The sequence below is a fragment of the Hemitrygon akajei genome, chromosome 3 (genome assembly GCF_048418815.1).
Source record: "Hemitrygon akajei chromosome 3, sHemAka1.3, whole genome shotgun sequence".
NCBI lineage: Eukaryota > Metazoa > Chordata > Chondrichthyes > Myliobatiformes > Dasyatidae > Hemitrygon > Hemitrygon akajei.
Genome location: NC_133126.1, coordinates 180,382,387 through 180,407,658, shown reverse-complemented (window position 1 = coordinate 180,407,658; position 25,272 = coordinate 180,382,387). Strand labels below are relative to the sequence as shown.

At 41.2% G+C, this 25,272-nt stretch overlaps 1 protein-coding gene across 1 annotated transcript in view; it reads left to right on the top strand.

Moving 5' to 3' along the window:
- The first annotated feature begins 724 nt into the window (after positions 1-724).
- pcolce2b (procollagen C-endopeptidase enhancer 2b) overlaps positions 725-25,272 on the top strand; it is a 43,398-nt gene continuing 18,850 nt past the window's right edge. The window contains exons 1-4 of the mRNA XM_073041526.1: positions 725-1,241; positions 2,293-2,398; positions 16,668-16,923; positions 18,481-18,605. Of these exons, the coding sequence (XP_072897627.1) occupies positions 1,168-1,241; positions 2,293-2,398; positions 16,668-16,923; positions 18,481-18,605 (561 nt within the window). The 5' untranslated portion in view covers positions 725-1,167. The remainder of the gene's footprint in view (positions 1,242-2,292; positions 2,399-16,667; positions 16,924-18,480; positions 18,606-25,272) is intronic.

Genomic DNA, 25,272 nt, shown 5'->3' with positions numbered 1-25,272 from the left:
GAACATGGTGGAAGTGTGAGGTGAGACATGATCACGAACCCTAGTTTAATGTCGGCGCTGGGGTTATTTTCTGGCGCGCACCGCATTTTAAAACAAAATTATACTGATAAGATTTATTTAATATGAATAATACAGCGAACCGTATTGATTGTGGACTGATGCTGGAAGTCTTCAGCAGCTCAGGAGCGCTTCTGTGTGGAGTTCCACAGGTTCCAACCGGAGCCCGAATTGGTCCCTTATTTAGCGAGTCCCTCCCTACCAAGTGACTATATGGGTTCCCAATGTTAGCCGCACGCGGAGATTATGACCCTTAACTTTACTAACGCACCTATTCTCTTAACTACAACCACGTCTGAAACTAGCCTGTTGAGTACATTCAGACGATCAAAGTAACAGTTTTGAAAATTAGCTTATGTTCTGCGGGTTGGTTAAACAGGGAGACTCACTGCCCAACAGCACGCATTCTTTAAAATGGCGTAGCCAATTTAAAAAAAACACGAAACCGAAGTAAATGCGTTTATTTTTTTTTTAAAAAAAGCTATCTTACGATTTCTATCAACTAAATACTTTACTCCCGTTACAATGTGCACCTATGGCGTCGATAGAATGGGGATTCTCAAAGATTTTCGCTCAACTCGGCAATTCTCCACCTCCATTCCCGCCCCTAATCAGTCTGGGGTTGAGCCAAAGGTGGTAACCCGAAGTCTGCCGACGAATGTCTCCAAAGGGTGATGGAAAAACACCGCACTTCACATCTCTGAAGTCAGCCTCCTGTATAAAAGTCACCGACTTGGTTATCTTCCCCGCCGCTTAACAAGCACAGCTCTTCGAATCAGAGAAAATCGAAACATTTTACTTCACCTCAAACAAATTTTTAATTCGGATTTTTTTTTCTTTAAAAGATCCACGCAGATAAAAGTTAATACGTTGCCATTTGTTAAAATCGTAACTACAAGTGTTTTAAGAGCTAGGGAAAAGGCGACTGCCCTGCGAAGCCGGCTTACCCCCTCCGCCTAAGAACAAACGCGATATTCATGTGCAGCGAGTCAACTGCCTTCTTTCGGGGAAGCGTAGAGGCGGCTCCGGAGACGACCCAGACCCTGTGCGAGTCTGACTGCGCCCCGCTCTCTCCCTGCTAGGCTCCTGACCTGATCCACGCCGAGAAACATGAAACTCGCTGCTTACCTGCTCTGCCTTTCGTGCGCGAGTCTGGTCTCGGGTCAGCTTTCCATCGGAAAAAGGTAAAACAAAAAACTATGTAAAGTTCTTAAACTTCCGTGTACTCTCGAACATCGGACGCCTGGTTCTGTTACAGCGGGAGAGACATTCCGGCGTTTGCTCATGTCATCTAGGGTAACGAGGCTGAAAATTTACTCCCTGTCACCCCGCACTGTCAGAATTAATAGACGATCCTTGCACTCGAGCACCTCAGATCAACTCGGTGACTGGTAAACGTACTGGAAGCTACTTACAATGTGGTAGCGTCAGGTAACCAACTATTTCCACATGGAGCTCCCGTTTTTACTGTCCCACATCCACGCAGGAGTTTTACACTGTGGCTTCACTGCTTCTTCTGGTCAGAGGTTTGCAGTCGTAAAACATGAGGGTCAAAAGAAGGCCTTAACATAAATAAATCATTGTCAAGTTTTCATGCGCGGGATTCCATTGTGGGAGAATAAATGCTAAAAAAAATTTTTTTGAAGTGAAATTTCATGTTTGAAACACTGCTTAATGTGGTAATGAACGTTTAGGACGAATGCGACCAGATTATTTTGTGTGTTTCTGTATTTTTGCATTACGGTATATTAGGCAAAGGTTCGCTGGTAATCGATGGCAGATTACTTAGGTGTAAAATCGTGCTGCGGTGCTTGATTGCTGTTTCATACCAACCGACTGAGTTATGCCTCGCTTATTCGGACTATTATCGCAAATTTGGGGATTAAAATTGGATCTTGATTTTCAGATAACGGTGACATATCAGTTAGTCTGTTAAATTTAACTGCCACAATGAGGTTAATAGCTTGCGGAGAAGTCTCGCTTGAGATCAGTGCTGCGATTGCTTAACTATTTCTGTCATACAGTATTCCTTTGTCCACCATTTTAGCTGAAGCGCTGCCCGCTAAGTTAACAAGTATCGTTAAAAGTAACCGTGTTCGGAATTTGAAAGGCGTGGACTGCGTTCAGGCAGCAATGGATGGGTTTATTTGGACGCTTCCTTACTGTGGAACTGAGGACTAATGACGCATGCCATTGAGTGATTTGTAAATCTCCTGCCTGTCTTGCCGTTTCCAGGAACTTTAAATGTGGCGGAGTTAAAAGCGGAGTGTCAGGTTTCATTGGAAGTGAGGGTTTCCCTGGACTCTACCCGGCCAACAGCAAATGTACATGGAAAATTACGGTATGCATCAGATTTTGTTAACAAAGGGATAACTTTATATTTTAAAGGTCGCAATGTATTTAAGCATTTCATAGGAGCAAATGTGGCAAAATTAGCTAAAATCATTAAATAACTACCAATTAATATATAAATCATGGCAGTAGCTGCCTCTATTGACATGAGCTATTACTTAAATAAAGCTTTAAAGCCAGAAATGCAGACAGAATGGTATGAATTATATTCAAATGATGAAGCCATTTGTCTTCTGGTTGTTTTAGACTGACCTGGAACAGTCTACATTATTCTCAATGACTCCTCTTTCATGTGCCATTTCTGAAATGTTATTTTCAAATAGTGTTCTAACCTTCTGGCACCATCTCCACTTGAGCTAAACCATACAATTGTCAGATAGATGAAAAGATTCTTCTGACTTGTGCATACTCCAATGTTGAAAGGCTTTGGCTGACTTGCCATGCAGGAGAAGAGATCTTTCACCAGTTACTGTCTCAAAATCTTTGACTATCAAAACCCTTCTGGATCCCCAGTTAATGACTTCTTGTTGGTTGAAAGAGAGAGTGCTCTGGGAGTGAGTATGGGGTGGAAACTTTACGAGGGATATAATCCAATTTCACTCACTTTGCTTCCAAATATATGGTGATTTTAGACCAACATGGAAGAAAATGTCTTCCACAGTGCCTTCACTGTGGAAGACACCAGCAGTGTGCCAGATGTTGTAGTGTGTGAAGGAAGAGACGTGGGTGCAGTTTCTGTTACAAACAAGGTGGTGCTCAAAAAGCTGGAAGACTAAAAAGTACTCAAGTCACCCGGACCAGATGAACTGCAGCCTAGGGTTTTGAAAGAAGTAGCGTCAGACATTGTGGTGGCATTATAAAGGATCTTGCAAAAATCATTGGACTCTGGCATAGTGCCAGAGGACTGGAAAATTGCAAATGTCACTCCACTCTTTAAGAAAGGGAGGTAGCAGAAAGGAAATTATAGAGTAGTTAGCCTGACCTCAGTGGTTGGGAAGATGTTCATGTCAATTGTTAAGGATGAAGTTATGGAGTACTTGGTGACACAGGACAAGATAGTACAAAGTCAACATGGTTTCCTTCAGGTAAAATCCTGCCTGATGAAACTGTTGGAATTCTTTGAGGAGATTACAAGTAGGATAGATAAAGGGGATGTAGTGGATGTTGTATATTTGGACTTTCAGAAGGCCATTGACAAGGTGCCACACATGAGGCTGCTTATCAGGTTAAGAGCCTATGGTCTTACAGGAAAGTTACTAAGATGGTTAGAGCATTGGCTGATTGGAAGAAGGCAGCAAGTGGGAATAAAAGGATCCTTGTCTAGTTGACTGCCAGTGACTAGTGGTGTTGGGACAACTTTTTATGCTGTATATAAATGACATAGATGATTAAATAGATGGCTTAGTTGCCAAATTTGCAGATGATACTAAGATTGGTGGAGGGGCAGATAGTGTTGAGGAAATAGGTAGGATATAGAAGGATTTAAGACAGATTAAGAGAATGGGCAGGAAAGTGGCAAATGAAATATAATGTTAGAAAATGCATGGTCATGCACTTTGGTAGTAGAAATAAATATGCGGACTATTTTCTAAATGGAGAGAATATCCAAAACTCTGAAATGCAAAGGGGCTTGGGAGTCCTTGTGCTGAACACCCTGAAGGTTAAGTTCCAGGTTGAGTTGGTGGTGGTGATGAGGAATGCAAATACAATGTTGGCATTCATTTCAATAGTCTAAAATAGAAGAGCAGGAATGTGGTGCTGAGGCTTTATAAGGCACTGATGAGGCCTCCCCTTGAGTATTGTGAACAGTTTTGTACCCCTCATCTTAGAAGAGATGTGCTGGCATTGGAGAGGGTTCAGAGGTGGTTCATAAAGATGATTCCAGGAATGGAAGGGCTATCATAGGAAGAACATTTGATGGCTCTAGGCCTGTACTCGCTGGAATTTAGAAGGATGAGGAGGGATCTCATTGAAATCTTTTGAATGGTGAAAGGACTACACAGTGTAGATGTGGAAAGGATGTTTCCCATGGTTGGAGAGTCTAGAACAAGAGGGCACTGCCTAGGGGGGCATAGACAATAGACAGTAGGTGCAGGAATAGGCCATGTGGCCCTTCTAGCCAGCACTGCCATTCACTGTGATCATGGCTGATCATACACAATCAGTACCCCGTTCCTGCCCTCTCCCCATATCCCTTGACCCCGCTATCTATAAGAGCTCTATCTAACTCTCTCTTGAATGCATACAGAGACTTGGCCTCCACTGTCTTCTGGGGCAGAGCATTCCACATATCCACCACTCTCTGGGTGAAAAAGTTTTTCCGCATCTCTGTTCTAAATGGCCCACCCCTTATTCTTAAACTGTGGCCTCTAGTTCTCGACTCACCCATCAGCGGGAACATGCTTCCTGCCTCCAATGTGTCCAATTCCTTAATAATCTTATATGTTTCAATCAGATCCCCTCTCATCCTTCTAAATTCCAGTGTATACAAGCCCAGTCACTCCAATCTTTCAACATATGACAGCCCCGCCATTCCGGGAATTAACCTTGTGAACCTACGCTGCACTCCCTCAATAGCAAGAATGTCCTTCCTCAAATTTGGAGACCAAAACTGCACACAATACTCCAGGTGGGGTCTCACCAGGGCCCGGTACAGCTGCAGAAGGACCTCTTTACTCCTATACTCAATTCCTCTTGTTATAAAAGCCAGCATGCCATTAGCTTTCTTCACTGCCTGCTGTACCTGCATGCTTGCTTTCATTGACTGATGTTCATCCATTCAAAACAGATGGGGAGAAATTTCTTTAGCCAGAGGGTGGTGAATTTGTGGAATTTCTTGCAACATGCAGCTGTGGAGGCCAGGTCATTAGTTGTATTTAAGGCAGAGATAAGTTCTTGATTGGACACGGCATCAAAGGTTTCGGGGAGAAGGCCGGGAACTGGGGTTGAGGAGGAGGACAAAGGATCAGCCATGACTAAATGGCAGAGCAGACTCGATGGGCCAAAAGGCCTAATTCTGCTCCTATATCTTATGCATACATTGTGCAGACGAGACCTGGATTCACACACCACTTCACTATAGCTAGGTAATGGTGGATTCTGATTGGCAACTCCACCCACTGTCTGCTGATTAGTCCTCCAAGAAGGCAGCCTTTGAAAACGTTTCATTCCAAGGAACTGTTTGAAGATGTTGTAATTGGAAGTGTGCAAATTCAATCGAAACATGTCTCCTTGAGTTATTTTCCCACTTCTACAATGGACAGCAGCCAACCAAGAAATCTCAACAAAATCTAGACACTGTACTTACATACTTTAAATTCTATTTTCCAACCACTCTTTATTTTTAAACCATTTAATTTTCTCCCCCCTATAGGTTCTTCCACACCATGTACCAAGGCTAAAGAGTGAGCAGGAGGCCTGGTTCCTCTTCTCTGCCAAAGCCGCTTTTGATCAGCCAGGAGGTATGCAAAAGTGGCCTGGGGTAACTTGCCCACTAACTTTCTCTCCATCAGCATATGACAATCAGCCTTCCCTTCACAGCCTCCCTAATAGTCGAATACGTGCTAAAAATATTACTCCTTCATTATTCCCTTATTTTAAGGGATTTTTGCTTTGAAAGATTGGCGTCTGTACTTTCACTATTCAAATGAATCTCTGACATAAAGGAACCAGATGTAAGGTGCAAGTACCAGCCCCAGGGAAGAACCTTTACCCTGAAATATTGACTGACTTACTTCTGTTTTTCTATAGGTGCTGCCTACCCTGCTGGGTTTCTCCAGGTCTTTTATGGCCTTGTTCTTTTCATGTTTTATTCCAACTCCTTACAAGTTCCAAAGGCAGAGCTCAGGGGCACAGAAAAATAAAATGTGTCTCTTGGGCCTTCTAGCTAGGACCCGTGGTAGAAAAGAGCAATAAAAAGGAAAGAATTTGCCAATGTCCCTCCTCAGAATTTCAGCAACATTCTGTACATGGCTAAATGTACATTTAATACTCAATTGCATTTTTTTCCCCCACAGTTTGTAAATTGAGTGGTTGTGACGGGGGGGGGGGGGGGCTACTTTATATTCAACATAGACCCCATTGGCTCTAAATGGTACAAAATTAGAAACTACTGGACCTACATATTAGATACAGTAAATTGAATTTATAAGCACTATGTTTGGGTGTGACAATTTTTCAGAAAGCTAAATTAATGCATTGATTGTAAATACTCAAAATCACACCTAATGCATTTAAATTTATTCTGGCCTTAGATATTTAATGTTTTTCTTTATCTTAGAACAGTGGATTCCAATTTATTGAGACACATTTGGACCAGTATTTTGTGGCCCAATTAAGTGGCTGTCCCAATTAGCTGAGATTTCATGGAAAGTTGTTAAAAAGGTATTCAAAAAATGACAAACTTACCACTTAACTGAGTAATAATTTGTGTGCTTCAATAAAATACAGAATTAGAATACTACTATAACTCTACATTACTATAAATCTGACTATTATTTATCCAGTACAGTGTATGCTTCTGCATTCGTTTGAAAGACTGCAAGTGAACAAAATGAACGCAGACATCTAGTGCAGATAATGGACTGCCATCATACAATGTTTTTAACGATTGCATCCTCCAAATCTTCATCTTCATTGTAACTTTCAAGGTGATTGCCGATACCATTAAATTCTTCATAAGTCCTAACTTGTTGAAGAAGTGAAATGATTTTATTTTCACTTCCAACTGTTTACATCATCTCCAAGCCTTCATGCTTGAAACCATGGTGAGCAAAGTGGTCACTCTCCTCACCTATCAGATTCCTTCTTCTCCAGCCCTTTACCTTTCCCAACCACCAACCTGGCTTCTCCTATCACCTTCCAGCTAGCCCCTTTACCCCACCTTTTTATTCTAGCGGCTTCCCCTTTCCTTTTCAGTCTTGAAGAAGGGCCTCAGCCCAAAATATTGATTGCTTATTCACTTCTATGGATACTGCCTGATCTGCTGAGTCCCTCTATCATTTTGTGTGTGTTGCTTAATTGTCTCATTGCTTATTTCTCACCAACTATCAGTAGCAAAAGTTGTTGCTTTTTGAACACAAAACACATGCAGTTGACACTATTTATAAAATGTTTGCTCTAAGTATGGTGCAGTGTCTAATGCCCACACAAGTGCACACATCTGAGGCTAATTAGAAACTGCTCGGCAAGTCTCCTGTCCCAGTTAAGTGACTGGGGAATGCTGGCTATTTTTTCAATTTGTTTTTTTTTTTAAGAGTTGTCCCAAATAAGTAGCTGCCTCAATTAACCAGTCACCCAATTAACTGGAATCCACTGTACTCATTTGATGTCCAGCCAGGATACCAATTCACAGAACATTTTAACCCAGGAAATTGTAGACCAGTGAGTCTTACTTCAGTGGTGGGCAAGCTGTTGGAGAAAGTCCTGAGAGGCCGGATTTATCAGCATTTGAATAGACATAATCTAATTAGGGATAGTCAGCATGGCTTTGTCAAGAGCAGGCCATGCCTTATGAACCTGATTGAATTCTTTGAGGATGTAACAACACACATTGATGAAGGTAGAGTAGTGGATGTAGTGTACATGGATTTCAGTAAGGCATTTGATTAGGTTCCCCATGTGAGGTTCATTCAGAAAGTATTGAGGCATGGGATGCAAGGAGACCTTGCTTTATGAGTCCAGAATTGGCTTGACCAATGAAGGCGAAGGGTGGTTGTGGATGGTTTGTATTCTGCATGGAGGACCGTGACCAGTGGTGTTCTGCAGGGATCCCTCTTTGTGATTTTTACAAATGACCTGGCTGAGGAAGTAGAAGGATGGGTTAGTAAGTTTACTGATTATACAAAAGTTGTGAGTGTTGTGGATACTCTGGAGGGTTGTCAGAGGTTACAGCGGGACATCAATGGGATTCAGAACTAGGCTGAGAAGTGGCAGATGGAGTTCAACCCAGATAAGTGTGAAGTGGTTCATTTCGGTAGTTCAACTTTGAAGACAGAATATAATCATAATGGTAAGACTCTTGGCAGTATGGAGGATCAGTGAGATCTTGGGGTCCATGTTCATAGGACACTCAAAGCTGCTGTGCAGGTTGACAGTGTTGTTAAGAAGGCGCATGTCTGTGCTTGCCTTTGTCATCTGTGGGATTGAGTCCAAGAGCCGTGAGGTGATGTCACAGCTATACAAGACCTTGGTTAGACCCCACTTGGAGTACTGTGCTCAGTTCTGGTCACCTCACTACAGGAAGGATGTGGATACTATAGAGAGAGAGTGCAGAGGAGATTTACAAGGATGTTGCCTGGATTGGGGAGCATGCCTTATGAGAATAGGTTGAGTGAATGTGGCCTTTTTTCTTTGGAGCGATGGAGGATGGGAGGTGACCTAATAAAAGTGTATAAGATGATTAGAGGCATTGAGCACATGGATATCCAGAGACTTTTCCCCAGGGTTGAAGCGGCTAACACAAGGGGGTATAGTTTTAAGGTGCTTGAAAGTAGGCACAAGGGGGGATGTCAGAGGGAAGTTTTTCACACAGAGTGGTAGGTGCTTTGAATGCACTGCCGACGAAGATGGTAGTGGCTGATACAATAGGGTCTTTTAAGAGACTCTTGGACAGGTACATGAAGCTTAGAAAAATAGAGGGCTATGCGCTAAGGAAATTCTAGGCAGCTTCTAGAGTAGGTTACATGGTTGGCACAATGTTGTGAGTCAAAGGGCCTGTGGGTTTCTATGTCTATTCTAACATCCACCAATAGCATGTCGACAAAGAAATAAGAACTTGTAACAACAAACAATCTGCTGAAGAAATTCAAGTGGGTCGAGCAGCATCTGTAGGGGTGGAGTGCAGGGGAAAGGAAGAAGTTGTTGACATTTCATGTTGAAATTGCTCCATCAGGATTATCAAGCAGACTTAAGAATGAGAAGGCAGGGTGCCACTCTGGGCTGACCTAAAAGGGTAGTGGCTTCAGGTGGATCATGTAGGTGAACCAGGAGCAAGGATGGACAGAATAAAGGAGGCAACTAAAAGTGGGCCAGTCAATGTGAGGAGTTACAGGCCAGGCCATCTCAGATAAGGCTTGTTTCTGTGCTTGATGATATTCTGATTCTTTATAAAACTTGGAATTTATCATAAATAGAGCAGATAAAACTAATCAGCTGTAACAAGCCAGCAGAAGAGTAGCATTTGCCATTTTATGCAGAGATAATTTTCACAGAAAGAATGGGAAAGGGCAATGTAGACTTAATTGCTCAGTTCTAAGGCTGTTCGTAGACAGAGAAACTTGATGGTAGGTGGGGAGGTTCATGAACGCATCAACTAACACTGCAGAGCATATTAAGAGTAGTTAGCAAAATGTGGGAATTTGGACTCCTTAAGTAGAGGTATTAAATAAAGAACAGAAAATGTCGGAAAAACACTTTACATCTGGCAGCAACTCTGGCAAGAGAAACCCTTTATACTGAATCTTTAATAAGGTCTAGTAAGGCCACTTGTAGAATATTTGATCAGCTTCTGTTATTAGTATAGAACAACATTTGTGCAACTATAGCATCTTGATATCAATGGCTGAGACAACTTTTTTATATAAAAAAAAAGCAAATTGGAGCAAAAAGGTTTGGAGGAATATGGGTCAGGCAAATGGGACTTGCTTAGATGGGCATCTTGTTTGGTGTGGACTAGTTGGCCAAAGGGTCTATCTCTATCCTGCATGACACTACAACCTGCTGAGTTCCTCCTGCAGATTGTTTGTTTGTTTCTGCAGATTCCAGCATCTTGTAGTCTTTTGCACCTCCACAAAGGATTTTTATGTCTTTCACAGCCAATGATTGTCTCGAAGCATCTCACAGTAATGTAGCGCATTTTTCAAGTACAGTTACTATTGTGATTATGTATTCTTTAATTCTTGGAACGTAGGCACTGTCCCCCTCTAACTGCCCCTGAAATGAATCAAAAGTCAGTCGCATTACATGTAATTCAGTCTGGGTGAAGATGGCAGATTTCATTCCCTTAAGGACATTTATTATTAAACCAGATGGGTTTTTGTGATCATTTGAGTTTTATGATCACTGTTACAGTTATTAACATCATACTCCTGATTTATTTTAACTACTTCAGTTTAATTTTCCCAGATGTTGTGGTGGGACTTAAATTCCACATTAATTTTCAAAACCTTTCAATGGTAATTTAGTAATTTAATCCCTCTGCAAGAGGAAATGTGCAGTTAATTCACATTTGGTTTTTGGATAGCTCCCTATTTCTTTTTCAAAGTAATGCCTTGGGTTCTTTAAAGTGTATCTGAGAGGACAGAAAGGATGTTGACTTACATCTCAGCAAATGAATGTAGAATTCCCTCAGTACAGCACAGGCATGTAAGCAAAGGTACATTTAATGTCAGAGAAATGTATATAATATACATCCTGAAATGCTTTTTGTTCTCAACCATCCACGAAAACAGAGGAGTGCCCCAAAGAAGGAATGACAGTTAAATGTTAGAACCCCATAGACCCCTCCCCCAGCTCCCCTCCATCCCGTGCATAAGTGGCAGCAAACAATGATTCCCCCCACCACCGAGCACTCAGGTGTGCAGCAAAGCACCAGCAAATACACAGACTTGCAGTATCCCAAAGACTACCCGTTCACCTGATATTCAACATACCACAGTGTGTGTGTCTCTCTCTCCCCCCCCCCCCAAGGGAAAAAGGGGTGTCTCCATTTCACAGCGAGAGGGGAGACATAACAAACAACTCACTGGTTTATGATGTTAAAATTCCTTTCCGTCGCTTTTTCTGAACTCTGTGCCCAAAGGTCTTGGGTCTTTGGGCACACAGCCATGGATTTTCCGACTCCCACGACGCACCGATCTCCTGCCGGATCTCTCACGACCTTCGATCCACCCGTCTCCAGAGCCATGTGATCTCAGCCCACTAAAGGTGATCTGAACTCTTAGGCCATGACCTTGGCGTGTTGAATAATGGCCAGCCATGAATCCCTGAAAGCGAGTCCCATTCCCGCAAAGAACTGCAAAGAAGATTTTGTGGTAGAGTCCAAAATAGGATTTGAACCTGCTATCCTTTGACTCTAATGCTACAAATTACGACATAGCAGATCTCCACAGAGAAGTTTAAATCTGTTGAAAACTCTTACGTGAAGACGTGACGAAGTATTTTGTTGATGAGTTTCTTCCTTTTCTTTCCATCATTATGTTATGGCCTTGAAATACTTTTCCGTCTCGTAAGACAGCAGACAAACTTGTTCCATGCCAGTTATTTTTCTTAATCAATGACTCATGTTAAAGATTTGTTCCAAGGACTCCCACGGCTCACTGGTTCCTTGCCCATCAAAATTTCTGGGAAATCTAGCTCAAAAACAAAATCCTCCCCATCAGTTTGTTAATTAACTATATAACAAAAACTAAGCGATGTGGAGTGTGACCATTTTACCTTTTTGCAGTTATTCCTAATTATTTGAATAAACTGGGATAATTACTGAGAAAAGGCACCAGATTGCAGAATTATGATCACCGTCCGAAGTAAGGTTCTGTTATTTTATGTGAGAGTGGATTAATTCTGTGCATTGATTAACTGAGCTATCTGTAGCCTAAGCAGAGAATGGATCTGGTATTCATTGTTTACCAGAGGAAACTAGGAACCACTTTGTCTTGCTGCTGAGAAAGGGTTAGACTTGTGTCTACATGAGATTAAATGGTTACATATTGTAATATGAAACAATTGTATTAATAACATATTTCAGGTATCGTTAGGTTTGTCTTAGTTTCAAAATAACTTTCTAAATTTCGTGGTTAGAATGATGAAGTAGAACATTGAGAATCATTGGATGCGGTAGCTTGGCCCATAGCTGGTGGTGGTGAATGATGAGATGGCAGGTTTCTCTGTTTGCCATTCCATGCACTCTTTGCGTAGGACAACATTGCAGGAAGACTGAAAGGAAACAGAGGAAGATGACTTTAGGTATACTTTGCAGTATATCAGCAATGACTCTGTTGTGTTGTTAATTAACCCAGAGCCTATTAGGCAATGGTACATATTCAGAAATCTATCCCTGCCTGTGGGAGGGTACTGGCGGTTGAGATCAACCTACTTTTGGTATCTGCTGGGCTGTGTGATATCTTAAATTTCTCATTTTTGTTCTGGGGTTTGGGGGGAGAAAGGACTGCTTATGAGAAAATATCATGCATATGCTAACACTTGTAGGTAATATTACAACTAGCTTTTTTGAAATGGAATAAAACTTTTTTTTAAAATCCAGATAGTATCAGAAGTGCACTCAAATACTGTTCCATGTTCTGCTTCAAACACTTTTAAAGACACATCTGAAATTATGTTTGAATATGATGCCTAGTATATCCATGTTGATGTAGCAAACAATTTGTGTTTATAAAGTCACTTAAATTTGATGGCAACTCTTAGAGATTTATAAGAGTGCTTGCTATCAAAGTTAGGTTTCGTGATGAGCCTCAAGAGGAGTTATTACTGTAAGTGTTGAGAATGTAATCAAAGAAGTAAATCTTTAGCAGCATCTCGAAGGAGTGGTGAGTGAGAGAACTAGAGTATGAATTTGCAGAAACCAAAGACACAGTTTCTTATTATACTAGTTTAGCCATAAGTAATCTTTACTTGGATAAACTGATGTAACTTTTTATGATCTAAAATCTTGGGGTATCCCAACTATTCTAGCTAATGGAATGAATTTTGGAGTGTAGTCATGGTTGCCTACCAGAAGGTAAAGTAGCAGGAATAGATTGTATACCAGCAATTTTGACTTTGGTATATCTAGGTCTGATTAACCAATTATCTGACTGTAAATATTGGGCAGAATTGTATGTCTGGTGTTTCTCCCTCTGCACTCACCTGATCCAAATTCTGCTGATCATCTGCAGCCTGGAGTCACTTGGTATCTGATGTCACTAGGGCTCTGACAGATCGTTAAAGAGGTCCCATTCCTAAACTCTCACTGACAGCCTTTTGCATCTGGCAAATTTGGGGTTAAGACTGTGTAAGAGATGGTACAAAACTGATTTTAAAACTTAATATACTTAACAGGTAATTTTTATAACATTTTCCTTTTTCTCAATCAGTTTCCCGCAACCTCCTCTAAAATACAAATATATGAACATATGAATCATGGACAGAACTAGACTACTAACCCTTTGAGCCTGCTCTGCTATTCAATGAGTTTATGACTGATCTGATTGTAAGCACAGATCTACATTCCTGTCTGCCCACTGTTATCGTTTACTTCATTATGAACAATCCATCTGCATCTGCCCTAAAGCCATTATTACCACTTCTCCTTGGAACAAAAGAATTGCAAAGACTCCTGAACCTTGGTAAGGGGGAGAAAATCACCTCCTCGCTTATAAATGGTGACCCCTTATTTTTAAACAGTGTCTCGTAGTCTTAGTGTCTCCCACAGGACAAAGTGTTCTCCATTCATCTTGTCCAGACCTTTAGGGTCTTATTTGTTTCTAACAACCCGTTTCTCACTCTTCTAAATCCCAGAGGATACAAACCATCCTGCCCTTACAAAATAAACTATCGATTTTGAGTTATCAGTCCAATAAACCTTCTCAAACCTGATTTCAATATATTTGCATCTTCCTTTAAGTAAGAGATCAAAACAGTAGAATTTTCCAGTTACACAAACAAAGCCAATGCATGACTCTCCTACTAGTTGCATATTAAATTCTCTTTGTAAGAAATGATGCAATTTTATTAGTTTTCCTAATTACTTGTTACACCTGGAGCATCGCCATGAGTGTATTCATTATACTTAGGAGAAGCATAGAAGAATAATAGAAGGAGAAGCATTAGAAGGTCAGAGGAATTCCAGAGCAATGACTACAATTAATTCCCAGTAGTCCTCTTGCATGGCCTGAGACCACGATTACTTGTTTTTAACCATTACAAATCTTAGCTATTTTTCTTTCATTATAAAAATATTTAAGATAATGGATTTATGAGTAAAATGAGTTCATCACATACTTGGCAATGGTCAATTATTGTTACATGTATGGAGATACAGTGAAAAGCTTGTCTTGCATACTGTTCACGCTAGTCAAATAATTACCCAGTGCAATGAGATCGGGCAAGGTAAAATATTAACAATGCCAAATTGTGTCACAGCTACAGAGAAAGTGCAAGATCATAACAAGGTAGATTGTGAGGTCAGGAGTCCATTTTATTGTACTAGGGAACCACTTTATAGTCATATAACAGCAGGGTAGAAGCTGTTCTTGAGTCTGGTTGTGTGTGCTTTCAGGGTTTTGTACCTTCCAATAGAAGAGGAGAGAAGAGAGAATGACTGGTCTTTGTGCTGGCTGCTTGACTGAGGCAACAAGAATTATAGACCACTCCCTTTGTCTTCTAAGTATTGATAAAGAGCCCAAGTACAAAGAGCAGGGATGGGCCAGTTACCCTTTCAGATCTACTCTATCATTCAATAAGATCATGGATGATCCAGTACTGACCTCAAACACCACTTTCTGACACCCTCCCTGTTCCCCTCAACTAGAGTCTCCGGTTAATCTTGTGCCATATCTGGGCTGTGTTGTTGGACTCCAAGTGGAGTCCAATAGTGAAGCAAACTGCCTTTTGTCTTTCAGGAAGCCCTGGACTTCTGCCTTTCATAGTGCATGCATGGAGCTCCAGTACTTACTGCCACTCTAATGGTTGAATCGCATTTGGAAACACTGGTAGTCGTCAATGATACCCAGCCTTTTGCTTTGTAGGATACTCTGCTGGGGACGACTCATTGGTCAACTTTGTCTTTTTGTATGGGTGCTTGTTCTGAGCAAACTTTACAGTTATTACGTGATGCTGACACTCATGTAACAATGCTTTCAGGTTAAAACATTAAACATAGAACATTACAGCATAATGCAGACCATCTGACTCATGATGTTGTGCCCACCTTTCAACATACTCTGAGATCAATTTCACCCTTCCCGCCCATGTAGCCCTCCATTTTTTTTTACCATTCATGTGCCAAATTAAGTCTCTTAATTGTCCCTAATGTATCTGCCTCTAGCACACATTCCACATGTTCCACATATTCACCACTGTAAAAAAAAAACTTCTGACACCCTTCCCCTCCCCATCTACTTTGTACTTTCCTCCAGTCACCTTAAAATTATGCCTCCTCGTATTAGCAGTTTCCACCCGGGGTAAAACTCTGGCTGTCCAATGTAAGCATTGCAAGATTAAACAAAATTGTAAAATTTTAAAATCTATCCAAACACAGCTTGAAATTTGACGTTACAAACAAATCTAATTAAAGTTAATTTTATTTCTTTGTAACTATGAAGCAGATCCACATTGATTCCTCTTTTTAAAAAAAATAAGATATTTGTTAAGTTTAGAACCTAGATTGCTTTGTTAGAATGGAGAAGGCTGGGACCTTATAAGTGTTTGAAGTTTGTGAGATTTTTAACAAGACAAATGGAGAAATTCCCATAAGTTACAGTCAGCATGTAACTTACTGCTCGTTAACACATGGCATTTAGGGCAGTAATGAAGGTCCTCCATCTCTGTATGTCCTTGGCTATCTTCCAGAAACCATTTAAGTCCGGGGTGGAGATTCAGGAATACTATCACACACGGGTGTAAAAGAATTCTTCACTGCTGTTTCTGTAACAGTTTTGGCTGACCAGTCAGGGTTGTTAGCCCTGAGCTGTAACTCCTGAACCTGGAGGACCAGTGTTAGTCTGGCCTCTGCCCTTTGACCTGTTTGGCATGGGTGACCCTACCAAGAGCTAAACTATAAAGTCCTGATTCCAGCCAACATAGCTCTCCAGGGCATCGAGGCATGCAAGCCTTCAAGTCACATCAAGGTTGTGGTCCTCATGGATGGTCAGCATGTCGAGGAATCGGGAAGCTGTTGTTTATACAACTTTGTTGGGACAGGAACGATGATGGATGTAGGCCAAAACCAAGTGTGTGAATATTTAATTCAAATCTTAAGGGGAGCAAGCAGGGAAATGGGTCCAGTAGGACAGCTAATTCAAGCAAGTAATAGAGCTACAGTAATACAAATAATTTTCTTTGGTTTCCTTGTAAATAGCAACCAGATTTTGCAAAATTCTCACTAAAAATATAAACTTAAATAAGTGAGTCTCACTCACACCACAGCTCTGTACATTAGTACCTTTAGTATGCTATGCTGCACCAGAGTACTTGTCCTTTTAAACCTTGTAATGTGAGCATGGCCAAGAGTGAATTTTGCTTTTTACTGTTGCCGTTCACAGGTACCAAAAGGCCGGGTGGTTGCTCTTAATTTCCGGTTCCTTGATCTGGAACGTGACACACTCTGTCGGTATGATTATGTTGATGTTTACGATGGACACGTCAATGGCCAGCGGTTGGGCAGATTTTGTGGGACTTCAAAGCCTGGCGCGATCATCTCATCTGGCAACAAAATGTTGGTCCAGATGGTAACCGATGCCAACACTGCAGGAAATGGTTTTGTTGCTATGTACTCTGCAACCAGGCCAAACCAGAGAAGTAAGATCATTTCATTTCTACTGGCAGATTATGCACTATTAACCAATGATAAAACTCAAAATATATACAAACTAATATTTAATTCTTTCAGTGGTGGCATTCTCACCTTTGCGGGGAAAATGTTGGATGTTAGACCCAGCTCCACTAGCCCAGAGAGCACACATCAACAAGCATTTTGGTGTAGTCTTTTTAGCTGAAGTTTCAAAGATAAAAATCTTATGGCACTATATATTGAATTGCACAGGAGTTCATTCAGTGAGCTGGTTAAAATGAATTAATCAAACACATCATGGAAAATTCCTTTAATCCAATTGAACTCCAAAAAACAATCACATTATTGATCATTTAGAGGAGGCCAGTGCAAATGGGAAAGTTAGTTGATACAAATCATCTATGAGCATCTTTATATGAATGTTAGTTTTATTTCAGCACTTAAATTTCAAATTGGCCTAACTCTTATTAAAGGATTTTTAAATAATTTAGTATTTTTATTTATTTATTGTTGTCATATGATCCAAAATATAGTTAAAAAAAACTTGACTTGCATACTGTTTATATAGATAAGTCATTACACAATGCATTGAGAAAAGTAAAATGATTATAATAGAAGTAATTAATTCAGAAAGATATGCATAAATGTTCTTGTTTATGTTGGATTTTAATAGTTCCAAAATAAGATTTGGAAATTCTAAGGTGTAAACAGTACATAAATCAGACCTGCTGCTGTTCCTTTTGATGTCTTGTGGTGCATTGGGCAACTTTTTTTCCGGTTTCCTTAGCATTTGTCTGTTTTTTTACGAGGCCAAGTTGCTCACTCGATGGTCAACACAGCATGAATGGAAAGCGTGCAAGGAGCCAGCCGGATCCAAACCCAGGACTGTCTGCCTCAAAGTCCGGTGCTGATGCCACTACACCACTGGCTGGCAATAGAACAGAGTACTATTAATAAATCTTTTAAGTAGATTCCAGTTGCTGAAGTTACAACAACAGAATCTAATACTATTATTTTGGATTGTTGGCAGAGAAAATACTCCAGTTCCAAGCTGATAGTGTCCTACTAATATTGGCAGATGAATTTAAAAGCCACCAGATTGACTTGAGTGAATATGCATGTGCAAATTTAAGCTCACTTTTAAACAGTTACTATTTTGCTGGTGAATGCGAGGAATTTTGTACACTTGAAACCATCTCAATTAATAGCCATTGCTGACAACAACAAATGAGCAAAAACTGTTTCGACAAGATCGCACGGATATGAAGGAAAGGAACAATGTTTTATTGACATCTTGAAAATGTGTGCAACACAAATATGTTTGAAATGTAATGTCATCAGGTCCAGCAGCATCTGTGGGGAGAGATACTGAACTACCAGTTCAGCTCAATAAAGTTCATATTTCTGTTTCTCTCCACAGATGCTGTTTGACTAAATGAATATTTCTAGCGTTTTCTGTTCTGTTCATATTTCCAGTATGTGGTTTCTTAGTTATGCAGATGTGTATTTCACTTGAATGCTCACTCTGAACATATAATGAGAAGATTTTTATTCCATCACCATAGATGATCAGTTTTGCGGTGGTCGTCTGGAAAAATCACCCGGCTCCTTCAAAACACCCAACTGGCCAGACTATGACTACCCAGCGGGAGTCTCCTGCTCATGGCACATTGTGGCACCCAAAAATCAGGTACTTTTGGCACCCAAAAACAAGTGTGCATTTTCCCTGCCGCTTTAGGCAGTCCCCCGGGACTGAGGATGGCAAGCTTGTGCTCTGCCTCTGTGAGTTCTGAAGTGTCCAATGTGGGACACCAGCCCCTTCCACATTTGGAGCAGGACATGTCTTAAGGATGGGTGGTCTTACAGGTTGTATACTGCCGATGTTACTTATGCAAGGGGTCTGTGTGCTGTCAGTGTATGGGGGTGGTCAAGGTTAGCAATACCAACCCAAATGCACCTTTTCCATTCTGAGCCACCATGAATCAGGTATTCCCAAACATGAATGGGGATATTGTATTTTATTTCAAGTCAGCTTTGACACATCCTTGAATCATTTTCTACTCCCTCAGTCCCTCCCTTTGACAGAAAAGGAAATAAGGTGTCTGCTTCAGGAGCTGAGTGTCAGCCATGTGAGCATTGTGGCAAGCTCAACACAGCAGTTGGGTTCTCCTTGACCCCAACATTTTTCTGCCTTTTCTTATAACTCAAGCCCACCAGTCCCAGTAACATCCTTGTGAATTTTTTCCTGCACCCTTTGACAGCCTCCCTGTAGCTAATTGACCAGAAATGCACACAGTCTGGCCTCACCAAACATCTTGTACAGCTCCAACTTGACATCGCAACTCTTTCGCTCAGTGTATGAACTGGGAAGAATTCTTCTAAATCTTGACATCCCGCAGCTTGGCTGTTCAAAAAAAAAAGACAAAGAACCAATGTTCAAGGTGATATTTGAGCATCAACTGTTCTTAAGCCAAGAATTTGTTCATCAGTTTCACATATTTGCAGTATGAGGTGGAATGAACATTCCTGACTAAATGTCAAATGTAGTTCTTCCCTGCCAAAACGTTTTACCATCTAAAACTAAGATGAAAGTGAATTTGAAGAATAAATAACTAGTTTTTAAAAAGCATCTGAAACTTACTTTTGTTTGATTGTTTAAGCTTGTGCTTTGATATATAGTTTATTTTCCTTTGTTCTGGGGCTTCTACTTTTACCCCTCATTCATTCTACACAGTCGTTATTTTATTTGGGAATTTCTTTCTGCCCTTGTAACTTAGATCACTTCTCATTCACGCTAATTTAGCCCAAGCAATCCTGCTTCTTCAGTGATCTTTGGACTAGTATGTACAAAATTGGAAAAGCACTGCTCATGCCATTACAGACTTGACCTTTCTCTGTTGTAAATAAGCTAAATGGCTGAATCTGGTGAGATGTGGACAATTTTTAACCATGGAATGCAGAGCCTGAAGGATTGGATCAAAGTAAATTGAAGAATAACTCTCAAAAAGCAATTGGATATATTCTTAGAAAAGGAATAAAAAGAGGTGAAAGAGCAGGGGACTGGATTAATTAGATAACTCTGTCTATGAGCTGGCTGAAGCAAGATGAGCTAACTGACTTCTGTGCTGTATGACTGACAAATCTGCTGTGCATACATTCTTCAGCCAAACTATTGCTGAAGCAAGCCAGTATATCAGCTTCCCTACAGACTGTCATCACCAACATGGCAGGGTGCTGGAGTTTGACAAAGGGGAAGCATTCACTAAATTATAAAGAGTAATTGATCACCTTCCTGTTACCATACATGCCCCTATCAATAATCCCATCCACTTCTGTGAGAAAGAATTTAGTCACTTCTTGTGCAGCTTATTTGTGACTGCAAAATACATTGATTGCTGTATTCCGGCAGATGCCACATTTGCCTAGGCTGTACCTAACTTCACAAAAAATAGTGGCTAGGTTGTGTACAAGGCAGGCAAAATTGTGGAGAAGTAGTATTAATAGCAGTAATTTGCAAGTCAATGGATTTTCATTTCTGAGGAGGCAAACCATCTCCAGATTTGTAGTTGATAGTCATAGAACACTATAGCACAAACAGGCCCTTCAGCCCATCTAGTCTGTGCTGAACTATTAATCTGCCTAGTCCCATTGACCTGTACCCATATCATAGCCCTCCATACCCCTTCCATCCATGTACCTATCCCTTAAATGTTGGAATTGACCCTGCATCCATCACTTGCACTGGCAGTTTGTTACACACTCTGAGTAAAGAGATTTCCTCTTGTGTTCCCCTTAAACATTTCACCATTTACCCTTCACCCATGACTTCTAGTTGTAGTCTCACCCAACCTCAGTGGCAAAAGTCTACTTGCATTTACCCTATCTATACCCTTCAGAGTTTTGCATACCTCTATGATCTTCTACACTCTAGGGGAGTAAAGTCCTTACCTATTCAACCTCTCCCTATAATGCGTCCCTATCTACCAGAGGTGCTGCTTTCAAGGAATTATGGACCTGTATTTCCAGATCCCTCTGTTCTACAGCACTCTTCAGTGCCTGTGTAAGACCTACCCTGGGTGATCCTCCCAAACTGGAACACCTCACATTTGTCTGCATTAAATTCCATCTGCCATTTTCCAGCCTATTTTTTCCCAGCTGGTCCAGATCCTCTGCAAGCTGTGATAGTCTTCCTCACTGTCCACTACACTCCCAATCTTGGTGTCATCTGCAAGTTTGCTGATCCAATGTACCACCTTATCTAGATTGTTGATCTAGATTACAAACAACGATGGATCCAAACCCATCCCTGCGGCACACCACTAGTCGCAGGCCTCCAGTCAAAGAGGTAACTGTCTACAGCCACTCTGTGGCTTCTGTGAAAGGCCTTGCTAAGGTCCTTGTAGATAATATCCACTACCTTGTCTTAATCAGCTTTCCTGGTAACTTCCTCAAAAAAAACTCTAGAAGATTAGTTAGACACGGCTCACTGCACTCAAAGCCACGTTCACCATTTCTAATCAGTTCTTGTGTACCCAAATATCCGGTCCCTTAGAATACCTTCCACTAACTTCCCCCACTGCTGATGTCAGGCTCATCTGCTTGTAATTTCTTGCCTTATTCTTAGAGCATTTCTTAAACATTGGAAAAATGTTAACTATCCTCTAATCCTCTGGTACCTCACCTGTGCCTAAGGATATTTTAAATATCTCTCCTAGGGCCCCTGGACTTTCTGCACTAACCTCCCACAGGGTCTGAGGGAACACATTGTCAGGCCCTGAGGATTTATCCATCCTAATTTGCTTTAAGACAGCAAGCACCTCCTCCTCTGTAATCTGTATAGGGTCCATGACCTCTCTATTGCCTTGCCTCACATCTGTACTACCCTCGCTTTGGTTTTGTAACATCAACTAGACAGTCAGTTAAACTCCATTCAAAAATGACAGGAAAGTCAGGAAATGGCCTCCTAGCTCCTTGGTTTAATTGCAGACTCAATGGCACGGCATAGAGAATAAGGAATGAAAAGCAATGCTTGTGCTGGGGAAACAACAGCATGGCTCTTGATAGAAACTTCTTTTGCTCCAAACATAAACCTCTGGCCTACTGCCAGTCAATGTGTTTTTATACTTGCTATTTCCTGGCTGCACAGGAAGTGACCCAATACAAATCTGAAACTGCTCATTAAAATAAAGGCTGAATGTGTTTAACATAAATCAATTGCCTGAAAGGCAGAACACTTGTCTCCCGACTAAATATAGATGCTGCTGCGTATAGATTAGTGTTCTGATCTTCCAAAGAACCAATTTTGTCCCTTGCTATCCTTTTGCTCCTAGTATCTCTGTAGAAGCCCTTACGATTTTCCTTCGCCTTGTCTCCTAGAGCAACCTCATGTCTTCTGTTAACCCTCCTGAGTTTTCAATGTTTACATTATTCAATATGGTACTTTTTGTACTTCTAAAAGAACCCTTCATGGTTTGTGTCTACTTGTGTTTCCTCTGCCATCAATCATCGTTCTTAAGACTGGATTTGGCAGTGAGTAGACAGTGCTTGGCATGATTGGCCTGGGGATTGGTGTGGCTTCATCATTTTCACACCCAGGCTTGGGGCAGGTAATGCACTACAGAGTGGCTGGGCTGACCTTCTGAAACTTCTGTAAGCAGGTCAGTTCGCTTACGATTTCCCTCACCTTGTCAGAGGTCAGCTACTGTAACCAGGGCTCACATATCTGATCCCTCTCCTCACTGTCACTGCCACTGTCTCCGTGCTGTTTCTCCGCGACAGATGTGGCATCTGGACCAAAGGGGGTGAGAGGGCATCTTTTAGCAGCATTCACCAATGATGGGCCAAACAAAGAAAAATTGCAATAGACGCTTTGTATCACAGGCTCTGCAAATATTGAAAAATTGCAATTTAGTTATGAATAGATTAACTCATTTATGGCATCCTAATCCAAAAAGATACTGATCAACTTAAAAAGGTCAATGCAAACTGTCAAGGGCCAGGTAAGTTTCAAGTTCTGCACTTTTTAAAATGGACTTTCATGCCGTGCAGAGAGGAGTACATGAAGTTCACTGTTGGTTATGCATTCAGTTTAGAATAATTTTATTGATTAAATAGTACAATAGAGTTGATTATGCTCTGCACTTTTATAAAGTGCCTATAAAAAGAATTCACCCCACTCCCTTGGAATTTTTCATATTTTACTGTTTTACAACATTGAATCACAGTGGATTTAATTAGGCTTTTTTTGACACTGATCAACAGAAAAAGACTTTCATGTCAAAGTGAAACCAGGTCTCTCTACAATGTGATCTAAATTAATTACAAATATAAAACACAGAGTCGTTGATTTCATAAGTATTCACCCCCTTCAAGTCAGTAATTAGTAAATGTAGCTTTGGCAGCAATTACAGCAATGAGTCTGTGTTGATAGGTCTCAATCAGCTTTGCACATCTGAACACTGCAATTTTTCCCCATTCTTCTTTACAAAACTGCTCAAGTTCTGTCAGATTGTATGGGGATCACGAGTGAACAGCCCATTTCAAGTCCAGTCACACATTCTCAGTTTGATTGACGTCTGGACTTCTGACTAGTCCAGAACATTAACTTTATTGTTTTTAAGCCATTCCTGTGTAGCTGTGGTTTTATGCTTGGGGCCTTCATCTTGCTGGAAAACAAATCTTCTCCCAAGTTGCAGTTCTTTTGCATTTGCATCAGGTTTTCCTCCAGGATTTCCCTGTATTTTGCTGCAATAATTTTATCCTCTACCTTCACAAGCCTTCCAGGGCCTGCTGCAGTGAAGTATCCCCAATGCATGATGCAGCCACCACCATGCTTCACGGTAGGGATGGTGTGTTTTTGATAATGTGGGGTGTTTGGCTTATGCCAAATATTGCGTTTAGTCTGATGGTCAAAATGCTCAATTTTGGTTTCATCAGAGCATAGAACCTTCTTCCAGCTGACTTCAGAGTCTACCACATGCCTTCTGGCAAAGCCCAGCCGAAATTTTGAGAGTTTTTTCAACAGTGTCTTTCCCTTTTCCACTCTTCCATAAAGCTGCAACTGGTGAAGCACCCAGGCAACAGTTGTATGTGCAGTCTCTCCCATCTGAGCCACTGAAGCTTGTAACTCCTCCGGAGTTGTCATGGGTCTCTTGGTGGCCTCCTTCACTAATCCCCTTCTTGCATGGTCACTCAGATTTTGAGGATGGCCTGCTCTAGGCAGATTTATAGCTGTGTCATATTCTTTGTATTTCTTTATAATTGACTTAACTGTACTCCAAGGGATATTCAGTGACTTGGAAATTTTCTTGTACCCATCTCCTGACTTGTGCTTTTCAATTATCTTTTTGTGGAGTTGCTTGGAGTGTTCTTTTGTCTTCATGGTGTAGTTTTTGCCAGGATACTGACTCACCAGCAGTTGGACCTTCCAGATATGGGTAAATTTTTACTACAATCAATTAAAACATCATGAGTGCATACATGTGATCTTCGTTTAACTAATTATGTCTAAAACCAGTTGGCTGCACCAGTGATGATTTGGTGTGTCATATTAAAGGGGTGGATACTTAATATTTGTAATTAATTTAGATCACTTTGTAGAGATCTGTTTTCAGTTTGACACGGAAGAGTCACTTTCTGTTGATCAGTGTCAATAAACCCAAATTAAATCTACTGTGGTTCAATGTTGTAAAACGATAAAACATGATCCTCTCCGCGGTTTTTGCCGTCCTCTGCACGGTCTTGCATTCCCATGACTTGCAGTTTCTGTACCACACAACAATGCAGCCAGACAGAACACTCTTGAGAGTGCTCCTGTAGAAAGTTGCTAGACTGGGGGCCTTACATGCCTCAGAAAGGGTTGACGCCGCTGTGCTTTCTTGACGAATGAGGAGATGTCATGGTTTCAGGTTAAGTCGTCTGTTATGATGATTTCTGAGGAACTTTGTGCTTCTTGCAATGATGAGGTGCACTGGACAGGGGTTGCTCCGCACCTTCCTGAAGTCCACAATCGTCTCCTTTGTCTTGGCCCAATTCTGGTTGTTCTCACGCTATTTGACAAGCCTCTCTACCTCCTCTCTGTATGCTGACTCATCACTGTCGATGATGAGGCCAAACCACTGTTGTGTCATCAGTGAACTTAATGACGTGGTTTAAGCTGGACCCGGCGGTGTAGTGGTGAGTCAGCAGCAGGCTGAGCACACAGCCCTGGGGGGGCGGGGAGGGGGGCAACAGTGCTCAGCATGATGGAGCTTGAAATGTTCCTGTCAAGTCAGACTACCTCAGGTCTTTCTGTCAAGAAGTCCAAGATCCAGTTACAGAGAGGGGTGCTGAGTCCTAATGAGGACCATTTACCCACC